The sequence below is a fragment of the Panthera uncia genome, chromosome D1 (genome assembly GCF_023721935.1).
Source record: "Panthera uncia isolate 11264 chromosome D1, Puncia_PCG_1.0, whole genome shotgun sequence".
Lineage (NCBI taxonomy): Eukaryota > Metazoa > Chordata > Mammalia > Carnivora > Felidae > Panthera > Panthera uncia.
In genome coordinates, this window is record NC_064808.1 from 110,797,211 (window position 1) to 110,822,856 (window position 25,646).

At 40.9% G+C, this 25,646-nt stretch overlaps 1 protein-coding gene across 3 annotated transcripts in view; it reads left to right on the forward strand.

Annotated features, from left to right (window-relative positions):
* The window catches only part of TRPC6 (transient receptor potential cation channel subfamily C member 6), a 133,974-nt gene that overhangs the window by 106,299 nt on the left and 2,029 nt on the right, over positions 1–25,646 (forward strand). For 2 of the 3 annotated variants that reach the window (XM_049614454.1, XM_049614447.1), the window contains 8 exons: positions 775–991; positions 6,589–6,822; positions 8,708–8,972; positions 10,203–10,398; positions 11,147–11,350; positions 13,395–13,469; positions 19,405–19,488; positions 25,181–25,256. In XM_049614454.1, the coding sequence (XP_049470411.1) occupies positions 775–991; positions 6,589–6,822; positions 8,708–8,972; positions 10,203–10,398; positions 11,147–11,350; positions 13,395–13,469; positions 19,405–19,488; positions 25,181–25,256 (1,351 nt within the window). The remainder of the gene's footprint in view (positions 1–774; positions 992–6,588; positions 6,823–8,707; positions 8,973–10,202; positions 10,399–11,146; positions 11,351–13,394; positions 13,470–19,404; positions 19,489–25,180; positions 25,257–25,646) is intronic. The other variant, XM_049614458.1, reaches the window with a different exon arrangement.

The following is a 25,646-nucleotide window of genomic DNA, read 5'->3' on the forward strand; positions in this document are numbered from 1 at the left end:
GTATAATGGGAACCGCCCTGCTGCCCTGTCCTCAGTGGGGATTTCTCTCCTTGGAATTGTTCACACAACACCCGCATTGCTTGCGTGTCCGTGAAACACACAAGGGCAGCGAGCAAGGCCAACGTCGACCAAGGTCCAGGCAAAGTAGATTCAGTTCAGTAGTTTCACTGCTGCCTCCTCAGCACTTTGTACCTAGTAAGGTAGTTGGCTTAAAAAAATTTTTTTTGATGTTTGTTTATTTTTGAGAATGAGAGAGACAGAGCATGAGCAGGGGAGGGGCAGAGAAAGAGGGAGACAGAATCGCAAGCAGGCCCCAGGCTCCGAGCTGTCGGCACAGAGCCCGACGCGGGCCTTGAACCCGTGAACTGAGGGATCATGACCTGAGCTGAAGTCGGATGTCTAACCAACTGAGCCACCCAGGCGCCCCAAGTAGTTTGCTTTTTATGAATGATGATGATACCATGCCCTGCCTTTTGTTGTAAAATACTATTTGTCAGAGTTATATAATATTTTTAGAACTTAAGTATCATTTAACACAAAAGTTAATTTATTTAAACATAAATCCAGAATTAGCAGCATATATGGATGAGGGATGTGACCAAAATTTTAGCACAGCATAAAGAGTTGCTGTTCTTTCATCAATTATATAAATATACGTAACCTTCTTAGGAGAATATTGCAGTATCCAGACATTTATTCTTGTGCACACGTGTGTGTGTTTTGCAAAGTGTACAAAACAAAGTTAAGATTTTCTTTTGCTGTGCACTGTGGCAGATGGGGAAGATTATGCGCGGACCGTTCATGAAGTTTGTGGCACACGCTGCTTCCTTCACCATTTTTCTGGGGCTGCTAGTGATGAATGCTGCTGACAGATTTGAAGGCACCAAACTCCTTCCCAATGAAACCAGCACAGATAATGCAAAACAGCTGTTCAGGATGAAAACGTCCTGCTTCTCATGGATGGAGATGCTCATTATATCCTGGGTAATAGGTAAAGACCGATATTGTGTCATCTTTGTTTTGTTCTTTTTTTTTTTTTTTACCGCTTAGCACTTTGAATGACACTGATTCCTTCACACATCAGCTATGCAAATACATTCCGCACGATACAGTGCATCATTTTCTGTTTTTAAAACACAATTATCTCGGGTTCATTATTGGGGCACAGCTTTGTCACATGCCATGTGCTTTTTAAGTTTCCAAGAAAAACCCAGGAGGAAACAATAAGATAGTATTAATTGAATCCTGCCAGGGACGAAGTACTCCCATTCATGTTTTGGGAGAGCTAGGACTTCAGATTTCACAACGACTGCATGATTTTATGTTGAGATGTAATGGGAACCAAAGCTAATAGTCATTCACATTTATTGAACATTTATTATATACCAAGAACTGTTCAAAACCCTTCACATACCTGATCTCACACACTCTCCCTGCACCGCGGTTTTGTAATCTGTAACATGATACCAGCATCTATTTACAATGTTCAGGTGAGGATTGAGTAATTTCCTTTAGATCTCCCAATGACAGGTGAGGCAGAGGGAAAGCAGTCTTAACTAATACACTATTTGTCATCAGAATCAATTGTACACATGGCTTGCCCTTAAACATAATGCAAACGAGAAAGGTATTTCAATCGGATTTTACGAATGAATAGATTAAATAGGCAAGTGGTGCCTTCATTAGGTCAGCTGAATGTGACCCAGTCCTTGCAGCCAGGAGAGTTAAGTGTGGGGGTCAGGTCAATAAGTAAATCAATAATGAAAACCACTGAGACAAATACTGTAATTGAGGCACGATTAGGGTACTGTGAATGTACACAGACTGGACATCTAAGTCTAGAATGGGGTGGGTTGTGGAAAGGGCAGAGAAGCCCTCCCTGGACGGTACCTTCCATCTAAGACTTTGGAGATGAGGTAGTGTTAGCTGGGCAGAAGGTTTTGGGGGAGTACGGACGCTACAAGGTGTGGAAACATTGCATGTGAAGCTAGGGCCTTAGGGTGCACCAGGCACCCTTGAAATGTAAGGAGTTCGGCAGGTGCCTTTGAGGGCATGGGTGATGGCAGACAGTGAGGCAAGATGGCTGAGGGTGGCTTTCAGCATTGGTGATGGCTCTGTCACATCTTAGCCAGAGGACGGTGAGTATGGAGGCTGAGAGCCCACCACAGGCTCCCTGACAGCAGGGTGAGGGTGGGGACTCAGGCCTCGGGGAGTTGGTGGTGCACTGTGCCCATGGAGGGAGAGATGTGGACTCCACCCTGGACCACTCCGTGGTGCTGCACTTCTCTGAGAGGGAGAGAACGGAGGGACGATCACAATTGGTGCCTGGAGAATGAGAAGCTGATGACTAAGTCTGGGTTGTAGTTGCCTTTGAAGTGCCCTGGGGATTTTCAGGCGAAGATGCCCACCAAATACTAGAAAATACAGCACCCCGGAGAAATAGGGATGAGGGCTTACCGTGTGAATTACATCACCGAGGGTAATATAAGCCTTGGATAAAGAAGAGTGTGGGGGCGCCTGGGTGGCTCAGTCGGTTGAGCGTCCGACTTCAGCTCAGGTCACGATCTCACGTTCGTGAGTTCGAGCCCCGCGTCAGGCTCTGGGCTGATGGCTCAGAGCCTGGAGCCTGCTTCCGATTCTGTATCTCCCTCTCTCTCTGCCCCTCCCCCGTTCATGCTCTGTCTCTCTCTGTCTCAAAAATAAATAAACATTAAAAAAAAAACATTTAAAAAAAAAAAAAAAGAAGAGTGTGATTTTTCACTACTTCTTTTCCAATGTAATTGATATTTACCTTATATCACAGAACTACAAGAAATAAATTACATTCCAACTTAGAGCATTGGATTTAAAATAAGAACAGTCATTTGGACATTGCCTTTATCTTAGTAAACTAACCGCCTATGTGCTAGTGTCTGTGTGTGTGTGAGTGTAAAGTATGTAACACAGTGCTTGGCACATAGGAGATGTTTAATAAATTTCAGGTAGTTATGGTTATTATTAGACTTTTCATTGAGAGTGTCTGTTACTTTTATATAGGAGTGGTATTTCCTACTGAAAACAAGCAAGATAAGATTCTAGTTCAAGATGAAACTTTGAAAACATTCAATTTTGTGTAAGGGGATTAGATATAATGAATGTTCATTTTTATCCTTTATCAAATATAATGCACCTCATACTAATATTTTATTATAAACATTAGAAGTTTTTCCTTTTCCACTTAGAAATCTAAACCAGGAATGTTATGTTAACTTTTAATATTATGAGTACATTTTCCTTAGAACTGCTGGCCCAGCACCCTTTCTGCCTGAGATTCCCAGATTCGCTCACAGGGTCTGTTTATAGGAAAAGCCAGAGCAGGCAGCTTCAGCACTACAGCATTAGTCAGACTTGTGTGTTGGTTTCTGACGTGGATAATCGTTTTCTTCTTGGAGTTGTTCTGGAAAGAAAGCTGTTGTGCCTTCTGGAAATATTAGTAAGAAATGGCCTATTTGGGTCAGCTGGTGGGCTTGAGGCCTTCTATTGTTCGCAGAAGGCAAATTTATCCAGTTTTTACTGGAGACAAACTTGGAATGCTGAATTATGGAACTGAGCTGCAGGAGAGCTTGATGAGGCTGACTGGCGAGCTGACACCCCTGAGAGGGGGGTGCAGCAGGAACACAGTGGGGGAGACATGCTTGGTGATGCCGATGTGCAAAGATTCCGGGGGGCACTGTGTGAGCTGTGTCCAGACCACATCTGAGTGCCACACGCGGGAGCATGTCCAGGAGAGCAGCCACGGGAGTGAGTGTCCCCGCCATGGAGCAGCTCTTGAGGAGACTGGGAAGGACCACTCTGGAGGGTGGGGGTAAGAGGACCCTTATTTATTTGGAGAGCCTCATATGAAGAAAAAGAAGATGAAATGGGGCTCAGGCTTCATGGTAAACCGGCCTTTCCTGGGGAATAGACAGAATGAGCACACAGGTGGTTCTGTTTTGTTTCGAGAAGTTTAGAGACAGAGGGAGTTTGCTCATTCTCTGCTGTTGTGGCAGATCCACACTGAAGCGATTCTTCTGAAAACCCAGCTGTGGGACGGGCAGCCTTCAGCAGTCTGGCCACCTGTCTCCGGCTCGACACCCAGGTAGAAGTCTCCCCTGCCCCGAGAAGCTGCCCAGGCTGGGGGGTTCTCAGCTGTGCCTGGCAGCCCCCAGGGCTCCGTGGAGTGAACAGGACGGAAGCTTCCTTCAGGCAGACTAATTCACTGTGTTTTGTTTTTTAAGCTTTGGTAAGATGAGGTTTCATCAAGAATTCTATGTCTGGAGAGGAAAGGTGGAGGGCAGGTGGGAGAGGAGGGGGAGAGCCTTCCTTTCCAGCCTTAGCTCTTCAACAGAACAAAGTAAGTTTGAAAGGTCTTGGTCTGACATTTGAAGCCCTTCAAAATCTGGCCCCTTCCCACCCATCCAACCCTAAATGCCACGTCCCCACAAAAGCTGCAGTCCAGCAGGACGGAAGGCCCTACACGACTAGGCTGGATGGCGTTCAGAGGTGCCTCGGCCCCTGTGCTGCAGGCGCTCCATATTCCTGCAGCCTGCAGAGGGACAGCCTGGAGGAGGCTTCCCTCACTCCTGCTCACGGTGTGTCTGGAGGGTGTGTACCAGGACACATGCAGGATTTCTTGTTTTAACCTGACCCACTGGCATAGGTGTGAATCCAGTCCTAGATCCCTCGTACCTTGGAAGCACTCAAGTAAGTAATGAAGTTGTCTTCCTCTGTGTGCGCAGAATGCCGGTTTTGAGAAAAGCCCACAGTAAGCTGTGTGTGGGCTCTGTGATAGAGGGTCATGACGAGCGTAAGGATGTGGGGCAGGTGCTTGCTGGGGAGGGGAGGAGATGAGTTTCAGCCAGGGGACTATGACAGACTTCTTAATAGAGGTAGGCTTGATCGATCATTGGAGTTTGGGTTATATTTCTGCAGATGGCTCTAGAAGTAGGTACAATGCTGGAAAGCATATCTTAAAGGTAATGGTGTAAAGCAACATCTTGTTAACACAGTAACATCCTTTAAATTAAGCTAAAGTAGGGGCGCCTGGGTGGCTCAGTCAGTTAAGCGTCCGACTTCAGCTCAGGTCATGATCTCATGGTTCGTGGGTTCCAGCCCCGCATCGGGCTCTGTGCTGACAGCTCAGAGCCTGGAGCCTGTTTCAGATTCTGTGTCTCCCTCTCTCTCTGCCCCTCCCCCACTTGCACTCTGCCTGCCTCTATCTCAAAAATAAATAAACATTAAAAAAAAAATTAAAAAAAGATAAAGTATGTGCCAGTCATAGAAAATTTAAAATAGTAAGTGCTCAATAAATATTAGCTGTTACTTTTTCCAAGTGTCACATGCCCTGTGCATTTTACACGCATTATTTAAGTGTTAAAACAACCCTATGAGGTAGATACAAACCACTGTCATCCCCATTTTACAAACTGAGCTTTAAAAAGTTTAAATAATGTGCCAAAGATCACACTGCCAATGAGTGGACGAACAGGGTCCCAAGCCATGGCACTCCGATCCCAAACCTGTGCTCCTAAGCAGCATGCTGACTTCTTGTGAGACTGTAGTGTTTTTACTACTCCACCAGCAGGAGGTGACCATGAATAATATGCTCCTGTGACTCTGTGCAGTCCTATATGGTGCTGGTTTTAAACATAAAGTCGTAGACTATATGACTCTTTTTACTCCTTTACCTAGCATGTTTAAATGTTTATGCCATAAACATTTTCCAACATGTCTTAGGCCGTCCAAGAAGCACAGGCAGAGACAGGGTTAAATGCCAACAGTTTTGGTAAAGGGCATTCACTGAGAGGGAATGGGGAGGGGAGTGAGGAAGGTTTCAGGGGCTGTCAGATGGGGGAGGCAAGTCTGATCCTGAGGTAAGAGGGCAGGGAGGGAAGGTCTGATACAAGCATCTCAGATGTCTATTCAGTCTGAGGACAGGTCAGCAAAGCTGGCAGGAAATACTTGAGCCGAAGTCAGGTATCAGAGAAGCCCAGGGTCTCCCAAGAAGGGGTACCTTCAGTCACCAGCTGGAAGCAGCCTTTGGGAAGCATGGCCTTGGGGGAAAAGTGCCCATAGTTCCAGAATGCGGTTGCTGAGGCCCTTAGCCAATTAAATTCCTGTATTTGGAGGTCTGTGAGGTCTGTCCTTGTGGCCACTACTCCATAGTAATTAAAATATCATATTAAATGGCTGCATAATACTCCATCTGTGGAAGTCCACGATCACTTAGGTTTTACCTATGTGAGCAGGTGTGTTTGGATGTTTTGGTTATTATGAAGAGTCCACGGTGAACATCTCATAAATACACTTGTTATGTATAGGATCAATGGATACCAAAGATTGTTTGGACACGCTTGAACTTTGTCAGATTGCTTTTAGGTGATGCACTGATACTGCTGGACTGTGGCTTTTGTGGGGACGTGGCATTTAGGGTTGGATGGGTGGGAAGAGGCCAGATTTTGAAGGGCTTCAAATGTCAGGCCAAGACCTTTCAAACTTACTTTGTTTTGTTGAAGAGCTAAGGCTGGAATGAAATTGAATTGGGTCTATTTTAACCCCTTTCCAATGCAGGCATGATATGGGCCGAATGTAAAGAAATTTGGACGGAAGGCCCCAAGGAATACTTGTTTGAGTTGTGGAATATGCTTGATTTTGGTATGCTGGCGATCTTTGCTGCATCATTCATTGCGAGATTCATGGCATTTTGGCATGCTTCCAAAGCCCAACACATCATTGATGCAAATGATACTTTGAAGGACTTGACCAAAGTCACACTGGGAGACAATGTGAAGTATTACAATTTGGGTGAGTTTGTAGTGCACAGTCAACTTAAGTTAATAAATATGCAGAGTTTTCTGATGAAAGGAAGTGACTAGTAGTTTGGTTACTGCTCAGTTCTCACAGAATTACTGGCATCTTCAGAAGCATCTGTGTGAAGACGGGTGCTTTTGGCTTCTCCCTTCCTGATCTCCTTGCCGGCTGGATGCCTCCCACTCTCTCTCCTCGATCAGTTGACAACTACCAAACTCCACTGGGAATGCCTGTCTTAGGTCTTAGATTTTTTGTTCTTCTTGTCTAGTAAAAACAGTACACATTTGAGTACCATTTCCATTCAAAACACATAAACTGTGTGACAGCAAGGGAGCTGCTGGTGTCTCTGGATGGCTCCTGATACACGACACCACAGTTTCCCTGCCAGGCTTCGAACCTGCCAGGCAGATGAGAAACAAAACAAAGCGATAGAGGCTGGAGCGTGGCCTCTAATACCGATCAAGTTGCAGGCAGATGACATAGTCCTGGGTCTCCTAGCCAAGGGGCTCGGTGAAATTTCCCTCCAGAATCAGGCAGGTGCATCCTTTGGTCTCTGGACAACATGGGTAGGGCAGTGCCCCCCAAGGCAGGAATGGCAGCCAATGGTTGTGTGAGGTCCCTTAGTGGAGGAGCAGAGGAGGGTGGCGCCGAAGCAAGTGTGCTCGCTTATCTGCTGTCCCAAAATAGGAGTCAGATGAGGTGATCCACCTCAAGGTGGGGGAGGGCGAGGAAAGAGATGCCTTTGTTTGCTGAGGGAAGACCCTTCCTTGAAGAGACCTAGTGGGTGGAGAATAGACCCCTTTTCGGTACTTACTATAATGCTCTGATAAGAAATCTGTTAACATTCAGTTGACATCTCCGTGGGTTTGTTGGCTGGATCACATAGAGATCTTTTTATTATTTTTAAAATATTTACTTTAATGTTTAATACTTTTTCATATACAGAATTCTAAAGAGTCAAAGCTATCCATACATTGTACTTACTATAAAAAAGGAAACTGCTTTTATTAGTTTCTTGTATCCTTTACTAATTTTACTTCCCAACAAATAAGCAAATACAAATCAGCAAATCATGTTTTTCCTCTTTCTTACACATTGTTTTGCATTTTTCCTCATAATGGTTTCTTAATTGGGTTTTGATGAACCCAATGAACTATTGGGTGAGCTATTGGGTGAACTAACCCAATGAACTAATATTAGGTGAACTATTGATGAACTAATATAATAATGCCAGAAAATTTTTAAAAATGAATAATTACTACATTTTTATGGTAAAAATACTTATTTGAGTGATCAATAAAAATGACTTCTAGTTGAAATAACTGCACTTTGCAAGCCCCAAATTGCATTATAGTGTAATTATAAGTTTAAGATTAAATAATAAATGCTACCAATTATGGAGCACCAAGCACTTCCTGAACACTGACTATACATTGACTTAATGAATTTGCAAGTAGATGAGAGAAGGTGGAGTGGTATTGTCTCATTTTTAAAGATGGGAAAATGAAAGTAAGAAAAGTTAAATAATTGTACCTGTTCTTCTGGTAGGGACGTGGGTACACGTGTGCGCACACACACACACACACACACACACACACACACACACTGGAATTTTTTCATATGCTGAGTCCCTAGTTTTAGCTCTTAACCATTTTGCTGGATGCTTATGGAAAATTGCCGGTGGACCAGGGGGCTCATTTTCTCAATATATTCAGAGGCTCCCATATACCTGACCCTTATAGAAGCCCTGTAAGATAACAGATTTCCTTTAGAGACTTGATGGCTAATGTAATTATATTTCTTTAGTAACAGAAAAGAAGTTGTCTGAGTAAACAACTTAAAGAAACTCATGATAACTCTTGTGTTTTCTCTTTCCTAGCCAGGATAAAGTGGGACCCCTCTGATCCTCAAATTATATCTGAAGGTCTTTATGCAATTGCTGTAGTTCTAAGTTTCTCAAGAATAGCTTATATTTTACCAGCCAATGAAAGCTTTGGACCTCTGCAGATATCACTTGGAAGAACAGTAAAGGACATCTTCAAGTTCATGGTCATATTCATCATGGTGTTTGTGGCCTTTATGATTGGAATGTTCAACCTCTACTCCTACTACATTGGTGCAAAACAAAATGAAGCTTTCACAACGTATGTCATCTTGGATGTTTTGATGATGGAGATTGCAGATTAATTATAGGATAGCTTAAGTGTGTTCATATGTGTCTATGGGATAGACAATGTTTCAGTGAAGACTTCCATCTCCAGTTTCTCTTTAGCAATGAGAGAGGATTTTTAAATTAATTGGAAGAACTTGAAAATATAGGCACCTTCCTATCATTAAGCAATACTAGTTAACATTTTTAGTGCCAGTTCTTCTGGGAAAATACCTCACTCACAACATTTCATTATCTCTATTTCACAAAAAGAAGAAACAAAGCTCAGAAAAGTTAAATAATTTGCTGAATTTCACAGAGATGCTAGTGTATGGACAAGCCAGGCTGTATGTAACCTCTTGTCCATGACTCTAGAATGTGTGTTCCTACTTGTACAGCCTTCTCATTAGAGGGTCTTGGGGGGGTGGTGCACAGGGAGAACAGCTTCTTTCCTAATTCATTTTGTCAGATCTTCTCATTGAGAAGATCCTGGTTATCAACCCCAGTTTTGACTGAGGTTCACCACAGCCACAGTGGTTTTTTATAAAATATGCTTAGAATAGATTACTCAGATATTAGGTGGTCCATGTTCCAATATGAAGCATCAACTGAAGCATAACCTGTTGTTAGCCCTATTCTCATAAAGTGCAGTTTATCAGAGAAATGAAACCAGCTGGGTGAAGCTGGGCTTAGCATTGGTCAGTAATTATGTGTAAAGCATTGAAATTCCTACCTAAGACTTGTCAGTGATTTTGGTTACAGCGTCTATGTTTATATTGTCACATTTTTCTTAAGGCACACACTGTTATTATCTAATTATTGGATATGAGTAGAAGTATAGATGAGCAGGAAACCTAATAAGACTCTAACATTGTATTATTTTTATTAAGTAATACATTTAACACTCCATTACCCAAGCTATGGATTACTTATGTTAGTATCTGTGGTTATGAAGTTATGTTAATAACATTTATTGAGTGCCTATTATGTGCCAGATACTGAGCTGACTGGTTCGTATGCACAGTATGACTTCAGCCCTGCAACCTTCTGGGAAATAAAACCTATTGTATTCATTTTACAGAAAGGAAAACCGAGGTTCATAGAAGTAAAGGATTTTCTCATGAATATTTATTAATTTGCAAACACACAATCAGCGCACTTTTATTATGGTATTATTGTCATTTATACACTGTATTATTTCCTTTCTCTCTTTATTTTTCCCCAGAGTTGAGGAGAGTTTTAAGACACTGTTCTGGGCTATATTTGGACTTTCTGAAGTAAAGTCGGTGGTCATCAACTATAATCACAAATTCATTGAAAATATCGGTTATGTTCTTTATGGAGTCTATAATGTCACAATGGTCATTGTTTTGTTAAATATGTTAATTGCAATGATCAACAGTTCATTCCAGGAAATTGAGGTATGATTTCTGTACATGTGTATAGTCTGTGACTACATGTTTTTTAACTTATGCCAGGCATCAACTCCTCATTGGTGGTGAAAATATAGGCTGTGTTTCCTTTTGTTCTTTGCCTGTTTCACATAGTTGTTTGTCCAGTAATCTAGAAAATTTTAACTCTTTGCTTCCAAATGCAACATCAATGTGTGTGGTGGGTAGTAGGTCATAAGGAGGAGAAATGTCAGATTCATTATTGTTTTTTAAAAAAAACTTAGAAATACTATATCAGCTTGAATTTACATTTTATTTTTAAAAATTGTTACTTACAAATACCACTAGTGTGGTATTTTTTGTAGTGATTTTCAAAAGTGACCATTTCTCGAATCTGGAGTGATAATACAAATTTTTATTCCAGAAATTTTGGAATGTGTCCCAAAGTAATCGAACTTATGATCTTGTGTCGAACAAAAGTGAATAATTTTTCATAGTGTTCTTTTCAGAATGTAGAAAAATCCATTTATACCTTTCAGGGTATTTATAAACATAAGCACATTCTGAGATCTGTAGTTCTCTAAGCCTGATAACATTTCAGACAGATTTTGGAGAGAGTGTGAGTAGAACCTTAACATTAAAAAAATCTTGGAGTGGTGTTTGGGGCCTGAGAGTGTTTGTAGGCACCATTGCTCCTGCCTAGGTACACAGTGTGGGTCGCATCGCAGTAATTCAGTTTTCACATCTCTCTGCTGAACTGACGTGTGTGTTTGCACAGGACGATGCTGATGTCGAGTGGAAATTTGCAAGGGCCAAGCTTTGGTTTTCCTACTTTGAAGAGGGGAGAACATTACCTGTTCCCTTCAACCTGGTGCCAAGTCCAAAGTCCCTGTTTTATCTCTTACTGAGGCTTAAAAAATGGATTTCTGAGATGTTCCAGGCCCATAAAAAAGGTTTCCAGGAGGATGCAGAGATGAACAAGGTAATTTGACTTGATAATTTAAAATTATGTTTTTAAATGCTAGGATTATTTAAAAGAAGTGATCCATGATGACACGTCCAATCATTGCCAAATGAGCACAGTCCTTTGGCTTGTATCTACTTGAGAGGAACACTTTGGACATTTCCTACTTAAAAGAATACAGGAAAAATTCATGAAATGTAACTATAATAATGCATTACATTGTCTGTAGAGGATACTTGAAAGGAGAGCTATTCTGGCCCCATTTTTGCTGTTGTGGCCACAAGCCCCACCTCATGTTCAGTTCACACAGCCTGGTAAAGCATCAGTAGCTTGGGGGAATTTGACAGACTCTACCTTCTTCACTGAAAACTTAGAAATCAATTACTCACATGTAATATGTGAGTCTAGGTTTGGCATTAAGTAGTTCAAGAAAGAAAGATCTAGGGGTATTAACTGGAAACAGTTATGCAGGAAGCAATCTCAAGAAACATAGAAGAGGTGCAGTGTTTAGATGAGGGTTAGCAGTATATTCAGAAGTGTGGAAAGTTGTGTGCCACTGTGTATGGAGGAGGGGCAGTTACCCTGTGCAGGAACTCTGCTGGTGCAGAACCACACCCAGGAGAAGCCATGAGAGATGGATGCATTCAGAGGAGAAGGGCCAGCATGGGGACAGGTGCATATAAGGCGTCATATGATGGGGAGTTGAAGGACTTGGGGATTACATCCAAAAAAGGAGGATTGAAGGGGAACAAGGCGAATATCTTTAGAACTCTCAGTTTTGACTAGGGGGTATACTTGTTTTTTGTCCCTTCAAACACAGGGAGAGATGCCATGGGCAAAAGTTGCAAATAGTTCAGCTGTAGTTCTATTTAAAAACAAACTTGTCACAACAACATCTGTCCAGGGGCGCCTGGGTGGCTCAGTCTGCTGAGGGTCCAACTTCAGCTCAGATCATGATCTTGAGGTTCGTGAGTTTGAGCCCCACATTGGGCTCTGTGCTGACAGCTTGGAGCCTGGAGCCTGCTTCATATTCTGTATCTCTCTCTCTCTGCCCCTCACCTATTCACACTCTGTCTCTCTCTCAAAAATAAGTAAACATTAAAAAAATCAAAGAAAATATCTGTCTAACAGAGTGGGCTGTCTTGCAAAGTAGTAAGTTCCCCATCATTGCATGTAATCAATAAATGCTGAATGACCAATATTAGGAATTTATAGAAGATATTCCAACAGTGAGTGGGCAGTTGAGCCAAATGATTGTGAAAGTTTCTAGCCATTCTAAGATTCTATCACTGAGAGAAAAGAGAAATATTCTAATTCCTGCTCTGCTTGCCACTCACCATTTTGGGTTCTCAAATAAATAATAAACTCTCCGAGCTTTAGTTTCTTCAGCTGTGCTATAGGAATAAAAATTATATCTACATCATAAAGATCAAATGAGTATGTAAAAGGACCTTGAGAATTATAATTTTTTTAATGTTTATTTATTTTTGAGAGAGACAGAGACAGAATGCTAGTGGGTTTGGGCAGAGAGAGAGGGAGGCACAGAATCTGAAGCAGGCTCCAGGCTCTGAGCTGTCGGCACAGAGCCTGATGCAGGGCTTGAACTCACGAGCTGTGAGATCATGACCTGAGCCGAAGTAGGACGCTTGACCGACTGAGCCACCCGGGCGCCCCAGGACCTTGAGAATTATAAAACCTGCTTTAAATGTAGTTATTACTATACTTTGTGAAATTTTGGAGAAACAGGCCATCTATAGCACTCTTCTGGATGTCTAACTTCTAGAACTCAGTGGGTTGATGGCAGGAATGTCCCTCCCTTTACTTAATACTCCTTTACTTACATTAATTAATGGAGTTTACAGTTCTAATGGAACAGCAACCTGAGAGAATTCATTGTTCTCACCAATGGGAAGCACCCAATAAGAACATGTTTCTCTTCTTGAAACTTGCTACAGAATCAGACCAGATGGCTTTTAAGATATGGAATAAAGAATGAAATTGTTTTTGTAATTCTAAATGAAGAATTAGCAATTGTACTCATCTTACTATCTATTTTTAAAAGAGAAATGAAGAAAAGAAATTTGGAATTTGGGGAAGTCATGAAGACCTTTCAAAATTATCACTTGACAAAAAACAGGTAAGCTCATATTTGAAAACATGAAGTCATATGTGTGCCCAGGCTTATCTTTTCAGAAAAAAGGACAAATGTTCAGAAGCAATTTCAAGAAACAGGTAATATATACATTAAAGATTTTAATTGTGTTAATAATGTCTCAAAGATCTGTTATTGAGTGATGGAAATAAGCTTATGTCCAGTTAATCAGAAGAAAGAACTGTGTATATCTTTAAGACAGATATTAAGCATATATGTTTGGGTACTTGTGGGTAATGAAATACAGGGATAGTGATGTAAAGCAGGAAAAATTAAACTGATAGAGGAGCGTCAGGGACCCAACGGAGATCTGATTCACTGCACTTGAGCAGTGTGGGGTGAGGGTGGGCATACACACATCCAGCAGAGCCTCTCTACCTGTCGGTCATTTTCTTCACCAGGGCAGGGTTGCCTCGGAGCAGTTTGTGCTGGAGCTCCCAGTCAGGCTGGCTGACGTTTTTGGTCTTTTTACCTTTCCCTCTTTCATGGTGAGCCAAGCCCCACAGTCCAAGACCGTTTTCTACCCCCTGCTCCTACTCCCTGTTACCTGTCACAGGCATGATTCTGAGCACATCTCCTACTTCTGTGTCTTGGCATTTGGTTCCTAGAGGACTGACATAATGCAGCTATCTCCTTTACTTTTCCTTGCCATGTAAGCTTGTGATGAACAGAACTGACGCCCACAGCTTGCTTTTGCTTGATACATTAGCTACACTCCTGGGAGAGTGCTTTTACAGCACACGTTTATATTTCCAGTCAAGTTTGCCTATTGTTACTGAAGTGGGTTTCCACTGCAATGTGCTTGGCCCTGATAGGGACTAAGAAAAACTCTCATGGTTCCTTCTTTCTTACCAATTTGTGCAACGTTTGCTCTCTTTTTCATGAAGTCTACTTCCAAAACAATGCTTAAGTTTCCATTTCACTCAGATCTTCTGACTCCCTGAGGACAAAAGTGGTTAGGTTCCACCCACATCACCTCCACACGTGCTCTGGGTGCACCATAGAAATCAGTGGAATGAGCCACATAAAAATACTTTTTGAAACAAAGTGAGAAGACCTATTTATTATCTTTGCTTATATCCTTTAGCTCTGAAGGTCCCTGAATTTGGTGGCTGCTAGCATTAGCTTTTCAGATAAATTCTGAGAGGCCAGCATAACTCAAGTCCCATCTCTGCCACACTGTATGATGCATAAACCTGAAGATGCTGATAACTTCCCGAATAACCGCTCTCTTCAAGCTCCAGGAGGGATCACTTTCAAGTTGTCAGTTGCAGACAGGCTCTTGCGTCCTATGCAGTAGATGTCGTTTTAGCATTTTCTGTCTGTTTGGCACTGGGTTGAGTGACATGTGCAGATTTTTTTTGTTATTAGTCACATATAACTGATATATGTTGATTTTGTGCAAATTCCCAATCCTTTTCTCCGGGCATATTGAATTAAAATTTCTGGCATTGGGGTGTGGAAGTGTGTACTTTAGTTAGGCCTTAGGATATTCTAAGGCCCATCTGGGTGTGGTAATCATGGGAATCACAGAATATTTCATTCCCTGAATGACTTTGTCATGGACACATCAGTGAACAGTAATATTCAGCAGAGTAGACTAGACTAGATTAAAATGAAACATGAGGGGTGTCTGGGTGGCTCAGTCGCTTGAGCCTCCGACTTCAACTCGGGTCATGATCTCTCAGTGCGTGAGTTCGAGCCCCATGTTGGGCTCTGTGCTGACAGCTGGGAGCCTGGAGCCTGCTTTGGATTCTGGGTCTCCCTCTTTCTCTGCCTCTCCCATGCCCATGCTCTTCTCTGTCTCTGTCTCTGTCTCTCTCAAAGAAAAATAAACACTAAAAATAAAAATGAAAAGACACATGAAATAGGACTAAATCCACATAGTAGATATCTATCCTTCTGTACAACAGTAATAGCTGCTGACACTTGTAGAGCATGTACTGTATGTCAAGCGGTGTATCCCACAGCCTTCCTGTTTGATTCTTACACCACCTCTAGCAGCTAGGTAATATTATTTCCCCTATTTCACGCATTAGAAACCCGAGGACAGTAGAGCTGAAGTAACCTGCCCACAGTCTCATTTCAAACAACAACCAGAATTCAAATTCAGATCTACTTGATTCCAAAGCAAGAGTTTATAAGCACTGCCCCCACGTGGTGCATTTCATGTCTGCATCCCTGTGGACTGAACGTGGTATCTATACATTTTAGCTCATTGCTCTGTTCCTGGCTTTACTCTAAATGCTAATATCAAAATAATTACTAGGAAATGAACAAGAGAAAACATAAAGAATGCAGGAGATGTGGTATAAAAACAAAGATAGACAGTAGCTCATTCAGAATCAGTGTATTTCCACATGAGTCAGGAACAAAGCTTAAAGCCAGCTCTTCCTGCTGCCACTCCAGTTGCATTTCACACATCACTACCATTTATAGATATCCACATCCCTAAGGTTTAAATACTATTCATTTGGCCAGTTGAATCCCCCTGACTTTCTAGCCTGCTTGAATAGCTGGCCATGGGAACACTTAGTTCTACATTAGAATTTTCTGCCACCAAGTGGTAATAGTGCTTCTTTGCACCATTGAGTAAATTTATCCTTACATTGCCTTTCTTTCATATGATTGTAACAAGTATTTATTATATGACTATTATGTATTAGAAACTGATTAGAATTTTTTGTTATATTTGTACCCAAGTTTATATTTCACATTTAGAGAAGAACTAGTCACATAAAAGTGGTCCATGTGAATTTATAACTGTTTAGTCATATACCATTCAACTATACCAGTGGTTCCCAACCAGGGGTGATCCGTCCCCTGCCCCCACTACCGGCACCTCAGGTACATTTGTAATACCTGGAGACATTTTGGTTGTCACAACCGGACAGGGGAGCTGTTATTGGCATCTAGTAGGTAGAGGGCAGGGATCCTGCTAAACATTCTACAATGCACAGGAAGCCCCACACAATAAAGACTTATCCAGCCCAAAGTGTCAATAACTGTTGGAATGAAGAATCTTTGGACTCTACCTATTGAGAGCATGAAGTGGTGGGAGTGCTGTGTGTTGTACTGAAATGTTATGAATACACAGAAGCTGTGGCCATTGACGCTTCAAGATCTACAGTCTGGACAATCTGTAATCACACACATTCTCAAATGAACAGAATGCCATTTTCTGACATACCTGCCACTGTTACCTCTTCTGTGCCATCCGGTGTGTTCGTTGGTACAGCATCAGCCTCATGCCTTCAGTTCAGTTCTTTACAGTTTAGATGTACCTTTACCATCTATGTTGAGCTGCAGCCAACTGGTTCACAAACCTAGATTGAACATGTTTTCTATAGCAAGGTGTCTAGCAGCCAGTGAACCCCATCAGTGACCCAGAAGCACTTTTTCCTTCCTTTATTTCACCAACCAGTGCTTTCTGAGCACTTGCCATCTGCCAGCAGTTCTGGCTCCAGGGACAGTGAGGTGAGCTAAACAAAATCTCTCCTTCCACAGAGCCCAGCAGGATGTAGATAAACATGTAACCAAGCCAGTGAATAAAATAAGTGTCAAATGACCTAGCTGGCTCCAGATCTATTTTTCATAAGGTGGGCAGGAAAACCTCTCTGCGGAGCTTATGTTTTAAGCTAAAACCCAAAAGATGAGGCAGAGCAAATAAGCCAGTCAGGAAAAGAGCATTTCAAGAACTGGGAACAGCACACGCAAAGCCCTTAAAATAGAAATGAGTGAATGAATGAAGGCCTGGGTGATGTTGATATATTATTAAATCCCCCCCCCGCCCCCTCAAAAGGATGATCTCTATAGGCATGTAGTGTCCTGAGCTGCCTTAACTGGAGGTGATTGACATATCAAATGTTAAGGTTTATTCATCTTCAAAAAAATAAAAATCCCAAAGAAACATATTTTTTTCACTTTCTTATTTCCATGAACACTTTTTGGATGTACTAGTGGCCCCTAACAAAAGAAGGAGACATCAAATTAATAACTTCCAATCATGAAGTTGTAAATTAATGAATAGGTGGTAAATAAATCAAAGGCACGATGCACAAAGATCCCTTTGTCTGGATCCTCTCCTCTGATTATGAACCTGTCCTCACCCTCCATGCTATATCGTGAAAAATGGGGGATGAAAGTGGGCTTGAATCTTGTCGTCACATTTAATGGTGCCCTTAAAGCATAAATCATGGTTTGAAAGCCAGGAAGCATTATATCATCATAAAGATAAATGAATAACTATTTTTAAGAATAAATATTAAAAATTACATTGTTAAAAACATGTTGAAGTTTGCATTTGTTTCCCACATCCATAGATTAGTAGGACTTGAAGGAGAATAGGTATCCACTGGACTAGTCCCTTCATTGTTGGAGAGAGTGCAGAAAGTTCCAGCATCTCACCTGCTGCTCCAGAGCTGTTGTGGCAGAGCCTTAGTCTTCACATTTCTGTCAAGCACGCTTTTATACAAGCACCAATTGTATAATTTTATCTTAATTATGTTTAAAGTTAATATAAAGTGAAAGAATATGGATATTTTGCTGACACTGTTAGAGAGGTTGAAAGACAAGGGGAAATAGCTACATGAAAAGGGGTGCTAATATTTTCAAAATTGCATATTGTGTTTTTATGGATCTTATCAGCCTTAGTATATTCTTCCTGTGCATATAACTTAGCAAGATAATGATTGTTATGTTCTTCACTGAATACCCAGAATCCATAGCACAGCATCTTCATACAGAGGGCACTCCATCAATGTCCAGTGTTTACTGGATGAATGTGTGCATAGCTGTTTTAGGTCAGCATGTAGCCATTTAAAGCATCAAAGCATTGAAGTTAAGGACTTTAATTCTCAATGAGCTTTACTTACAGCAACTTAGATGCCATTGGGAAATATGAATCATCACCGACTTTGAAGATGGTCTTAAAGTTTCTTGTCCCTTGGAAAACAGTTGTACACCAAAAAAAACAACAACAACAAAAACAAAAACACAAATGTGAAGCTGATGTGTTTTGCTCAGGTTCTCCTACTTATTTATTTTTAAAACCATGTTTTTCCTTTTAGAGAATGCCGTGAAGAGTTTTTTTAATCATTTTCTTGGCATGTTTTTTTTAGAAAAAGTTTTTAACATTTATTCATTTTTGAGAGAGAGAGAGAGCATGAGTGGGGCAGGGGCAGAGAGAGAGACACACAGAATCTGAAGCAGGCTCCAGTCTCTGAACTTTGAGCACAGCACCAATGCAGGGCTCGAACTCATGGACCGTGAGATCACGACCTGAGATGAACTTGTACGCTTAACAGCTTGAGCCACCCAGGTGTCCTATTAGCATGTGTATACAGTACTTTACCACCTTAATTGCAGATTGTTTTAGATCTTTTTTATTTGCCTGTTCAAGCAAATATATGGTTTCAAAAGTACTGCCCAAATGTGATACTATGTAGATCCTAAAATTCAAATGCATTAATTTGTTTTTTATTGGCCCCTGAACTCTGTCTCACAACAAAGTCTTACCCTTGTGTTACTTCAGGCACCCACCTACAAGTGTGGGTATTGTGCTCATGGATGCTGGCCTGTTGCTCCCTTAACAGAGGACTTCTTAGATCACCACCATCACTTCCCCAACTTGTTTGCCTCCTCCTCTATCAGAGATGTGCCTGTGAGAATGTTAAAGCATGACTGTCATGACTACATGACTGATAGCCACGCAGTCTATGAAAGTCCTCAGACAACCTTGAATAATCATTGAGAGATCCAGCACCCCTCAGGTGCCTCTGGTTTGTCTTGGAAGATAGGCTATAAAGCAAATTAAATGAAAAATTTACATATGTAACTTATAAATTCCTATATATAACTGATAAATATCGTTACATTATTTAGAAGAAAAATAAGAATTTTTATTCTTTTCAAATTACAGCTTGGGCATAGTAAACAATCAAGTATAAGGAGCTCAGAAGATTTCCAGTTAAATAGTTTCAATAATCCTCCAGGAAAGTATCAGGTAAGCATGATTTTTTTTTTTTTTTTTTAGAAAACTAAGACTAATTATTTGTAATATTTAAAATCCCAAACTATGTGATTCTTTAAGTGAAAATGAACCATTATGTTGTTTTTCTCAATGTCAAAATAATACATGAATTCAACAAATATGTGCCTATACTTTCTAAGGACTGGAGATACATAAGTAAATAAAATAGATGAAGTCTTGGCATCCCAGAGCTTAGAGTCTACATGTTCATTGTAAAAGGCCTATATGTTCATTGTAAAAAGTCTATCCTCACAAAAAAACATACAGGAGAGAATAAAGTGTACCTCAAAACCCACTACTGAGATTTAAAGACTACTTATTTGGTGATATTCTGCCAGGTGATTATGTGTATATGTATAATTTTACATGTACTTCAATATTATATAACAGTATATATAATATATAAAGGAGTTAATAGTACTTAAATAATGGCTAACAGGTTTTCACTTCACAAAACATATATTTATATTAATTTTAATGGATGTATAGTACTCTTTGTACAAATATATGATAATTAAAATAATTTCCTATTGATGGAACTTTAACGGTTTTTTTCTACTATTGTAAGTGGTACTACTATGAACATTGTCCATGCACCCAATTACATCCTTAGAATAAGTTCTTAAAAGTGGAATTTTACTGTCTACCATTTAATTTGGGGTTTAGAGAGTTAGATTTAGTTTAACTATATATCCACCCAGGACTTCCTGCACATGGTACTGAACCTCCTGCATTTCCAACATTCTCATGGTTGAAGCCCAGATGGGGGAAAACTTTGTTGCATTGAAACTAGACATTCCAGTGCACTGGGAGGGGCAAGATGGTGGAGCAGCCTGGAAGTTCTCGGCTTCTCTCATCCCTGAAATGCAGCTAGATCAGCACAACCCATTTTTCACACCTGGAAAATTGATGTTAGGATTAACAAAACAATCTGCTTAACTTGAACCACGGAACTCAGCATGTACATGGCACAGAGAGGTGAACTGGGGGAGAGAGAAGCTGTGAAGGGTAGGGAGCTGTTTTTGTTTGCAGAGAGGGGACAGAGACAGGCGGTAGAGTACAGGAAAAGCACTCCCCCTGAAAGTAGATGGAGAGAAAGAGAAAGAGTGAAAACACCCACAATGGATTGAACAAAAAAGGGAGAAAGGAGAAAGAAGAGGGTTTCAGTACCATTAGGACTCTATAAACAGGGGCACACAGTGTTGGAAACTTCTCAGCTCAATACCTGGCAGAGCTCTATTAGGGAGTTCTGACAGAGCTCTGAATCCCTAGGAGCAGACAGTGAGGTCTGAGGGGTCCATGGGCCACAGGGGAGAAGCCGTTCCTCTGCTAGGAGGGCATTTGGTGGAGGCCATACAACCTCCCCAGAGGAAAAGGTCCCAGTGGACCCCAGAGAACAGCCCTGTTTTCTGGTATTGGAACAAAGATGCCAGGGCATGGTTAAACCTGGTGCCAGCTGTGTGTTGTGTTTTGCCATAATCTCTGAGCCTCTGCTGCCGTGTGAGCACATGAACTTTTCCTGGGGCAAGCAGGTACCCAGCCACATTCTCTGAACCTCTGCAAGAGCGCAGCCACACTAATGTTACCTGGGGCCAGCTAGCACCTGGCCATTGCCCGGTGAGACCCTCCCTCAGAATGTTGGAGGGGGTCCAAGCTGTAGGGCTCTCAGAAGTGAGGGGTTTGGAAACACAGCCCCATCTGAGATAAAATTTGGGAGACAGGTGCTGCCTGGCAGGCTGACAGCTTGGACACAGACAGTGTAGAAGCAGGGAGCAGACAGAAGCCAGAGACAAAGGAGGGGTTCTTGATTGCCACTGAGTGAGAGCATAGAATTCTGGTGCTAGAGACTGTGAAGCTGGGTGATGCCATTTTCACCTCTCCCGCACCTGCGCATAAACACACATGCACGCCACACCTATACACCCCATTAAGCTAAGCAGCACCACCTAGCGGAGAACGGAGCTGTTACACCAAGCTCTACCCAATTGCGCCCTCCAAGAACATGCCCTAGAGGACCACCACAAGTCTCTCCACCTGCTTACTACACAGACTATAAAGTGCATCATAGATTTTTAGGGGAAACTGGATGTAATTTATTTTGGATTTCATTCTGTTCTCTGGTCCATCTATTCTTTTTTTTTGTTTTTTTTCTTTTCTTATTCTTGGATACAGAAAGAGAAAAAAAATTTTTTTTCAGTTTAAAACTTTTAAAATATTTTTACTACACTTTTTCTTTTTTGTAAAATTTTAAATTCTATTTTACTTCATTTCATTTTATTTTATTGTATAATTTTTAAACATTTAAAAATTTTTTCTTACCTTTTTTCTTTCCCTTTTTTCTCTATTCTATCAAGTTTCTTTCAAAACCAAATCAAAACATATCTAGGATCTAGCTCCCTTTATTTTTTTGTGTTGTTTTTAACTTTATAATTTTATTTTTTATTTTACTAATTCTTTTTCTTCTTCCAAAATGACAAAATGAAGGAATTCACCCCAAAAGAAAGAACAGGAAGAAATGACAGCCAGGGATTTAATCAACACAGATATAAGCAAGATGTCTGAACTAGTATTTAGAATCATGATAATAAGAACTAGCTGGGTTTGAAAAAAGCATAAATCCCTTTCTGCAAAGATGAAAGAAGTAAAATCTAGTCAGGATGAAATTAAAAATGCTATAACTGGGGCGCCTGGGTGGTTCAGTCGGCTAAGCGTCTGACTTCAGCTCAGGTCACGATCTCGCAGTTCGTGGGTTCGAGTCCCACCTCGGGCTCTGTGCTGACAGCTCAGAGCCTGGAGCCTGTTTCAGATTCTGCGTCTCCCTCTCTCTCTGACCCACCCCGTTCATGCTCTATCTCTCTCTGTCTCAAAAATAAATAAATGTTAAAAAAATTTAAAAAATTTGCTATAACTGACATGCTATGTTGAATGGATGCCACGGCAGCATGGATGGATGAGGCAGAGCAGTGAATCAGCAATACAGAAGACAAAATTATGGAAAACAATGAAGTAGAGAAAAAAGAGGGAAACTAAGGCAAAAGAATGATACAAGAATTTGAGAACTCCGTGACTCATTAAAAAGGAATAACATCCAAATCATAGGAATCCCAGAAGATGAAGAGAGAGAAAAAGGGGTAGAAGGCTTATGTGAGCAAACCATAATGGAAAATGCTCCTAACCTGGGGAAAGACAAAGACATTGAAATCCAAGAAGCACAGAGAACTCCCATTAGACTGAACAAAAACCATCAACAAGGCATATCATAGTCAAATTCACAAAATACACAGACAAGGAAAGAATTATGAAAGCAGCAAGGAAAAAAAATACTTAACCTACAAGGGCAGACAGATCAGGTTCACAGCAGACCTATCCACAGAAACTTGGCAGGCTAGAAAGGAGTGGCAGGATATATTCAACATGCTGAATTGGAAAAATATACAGTCAAGAATTGTTTATCCAGCAAGGCTGTCATTTGAAATAGGAGAGATAAAGAGTTTCCCAGACAAACAAAAACTAAAGAAGTTCATGACCACTAAACCAGTCCTGCAAGAAATTTTAAGGGGGACTTTCTAAGGGGAGAAAAGATGAAGCAAAATAAAACAAAACAAAACAAAATTTGTATGGAACCAGAAAAGACCCTGAATAGCTAAAGCAGTTCTGAAAAAGAAAACCAAAGCTGGAGGCATCACAATTCCAGACTTCAAAATGTATTACAAATCTGTAATCATAAAGACAGTATGGTACTGGCACAAAAACGGACACATAGATCAGTGGAGCAGAGTAGAGAACCCAGAAATGGACCTGCAAACATATAGCCAACTAATCTTTGATGGAGCAGGAAAGAATATCCAATGGAATAAAGACAGTATCTTCAAAAATGGTGCTGGGAAAACTGGACACTGACATGCAGAAGAATGAACCTGGACCACTTTCTTACACCATACACAAAAATAAACTCAAAATGGATGAAAGACCTAAACAGGAAGCCGTCAAAATCCTAGAGGAGAAATCAGGAAAAAACCTCTTTGACCTTGGCCACAGCAACTTCTTACTCAACATATCTCTGGATGCAAGGGAAACAAAAGCAAAAATGAACTACTGGGACCTCATCAAAACAAAAAGCTTCTGCACAGCAAAGGAAACAATCAGCAAAACTAAAAGGCAACCAATGGAATAGAAGATATTTGCAAATGACATATCAGATAAAGGATTAGTATCCAAAATCAATAAAGAACTTATCAAACTCAACACCCAAAAACCAAATAATCCCATGAAGAAATGTGCAAAAGACATGAATAGGCACTTTTCTAAAGAAGACATCCAGATGGCAAACAGACACATGAAAAAATGTTCAACATCACTCATCATCAGGGAAAACAAATCAAAACCACAATGAGATACCACCTCACACCTGTTAGAATGGTTAAAATTAACAACTCAGGCAACAATGGATGTTGGCGAGGATGTGGAGGAAGAGAAACCCTTTTGCACTCCTGGTGGGAATGCAAACTGGTACAGCCACTCTGGAAGACATTACGGAGATTCCTCAAAAAATTAAAAAATAGAACTACTCTAAGACCCAGCAATTGCGCTACTAGGTATTTATCCAAATGATATAGGTATGCTGTTTTGAAGGGGTTCGTACACTCTAATGTTTATAGCAGTGCTATGGACAAGAGACAAACTATGGAAAGAGCCCAAATGTCCATTGACAGATGAATGGATAAAGAAGATGTGGAGTGTGTGTGTATACACACACACACACACACACACACACACACACACACTGGAATATTACTCAGCAATCAAAAATAATGAAATCTTGCCATTTGCAACGATGTGGATGGAACTATAATGTATTACGCTAAGCAAAATTAGAGAAAGACAAATATCATGACTTCACTCATATGAGGACTTTAAGATACCAAACAGATGAACATAAGGGAAGGGAAACAAAAGTAATATAAAAACGGGGAGGGGGAAAAACATAAGAGACTCTTAAATATAGAGAACAAACTGAGGGTTACTGGAGGGATTGTGGGTGGGGGAAGGGCTAAATGGGCAAAGGGAATTAAGGAAGACACTTGTTGCGATGAACACTGGGTGTTATATGTAGGGAGTGAATCACTGCATTCTACTCCTGAAATCATTATTGCACTATATGCTAACTAACCTGGATGTAAATTTTAAAAAATAGAAGTAATGCACTAAAAAAAAAAAGAAACTAGACATTTCTGAATTATTAGCAAGTATAAAATCAAAACTACCTTTCTTGGTAAGGGAGGTCAAAACATAAATGAGTGTATGTTTGCTTAATTTGCCGTTTCCACATCCAGTACTATACACACTGTCAACCTCCTCAAATGAAAGGCATTGTTTTGCTCTACTACTTTGCAAGTAAAATATAAGCAGTAAACATCAAGGGGTAGATGTTTTTTTCTAAACCTATTCTTTTCTCAAGAATTAACTTGTGAGTCATTAGCTCTGGTAATGTAAAAATTGCTGTAATAATTTGCCAATAGTGTGCATTCCATGCCAGATAAATCCTCTTAGTCTTTGTTAGCATTACTTCTAAGGTCCTTACAGGGGAAAGACCCAGACAGTTATTCCAAATGAAAGATTTGTCATAAACATAAAACTGAGCTGGGTTTCTCCTTTGTCTGTCTAGAAAATTATGAAGAGGCTCATTAAAAGATACGTCTTACAAGCCCAGATAGATCGGGAGAGTGACGACGTGAATGAAGGTGAGCTGAACAGGGACCAGCCGGCCCCTGAGCCTGAGTGTGCGTGCAGCCCTGATGTAGAGCTGGAGGAAAGCTGGAGAGAGCGGTTTGGGGAGGGTGAGCCTCCTAGGGAAGAGAGGGAGGGTCTCACCAACCGTCAGCGCTACTAAATAGTGTCGGAAAATAGGCTGTTTTTCCAGAGTTGGGGCAGGTGTCACTTGCGACATAAGTAACTGTTGCTTTTGGGGCGTGGCTTGCAGGGATGAAGAAGTGGTTGGGAAAAGTAAAAGGCTCTTGCCCCCAATCCTGCAAACATTTGCCATGAATGTTTCCTTTTTACTAGAGAATCTAGAAAAGATACTCAGATTCCTCAGTGTCTTTTAAGTTGGGTTGACCTGACAAGATGTAAGT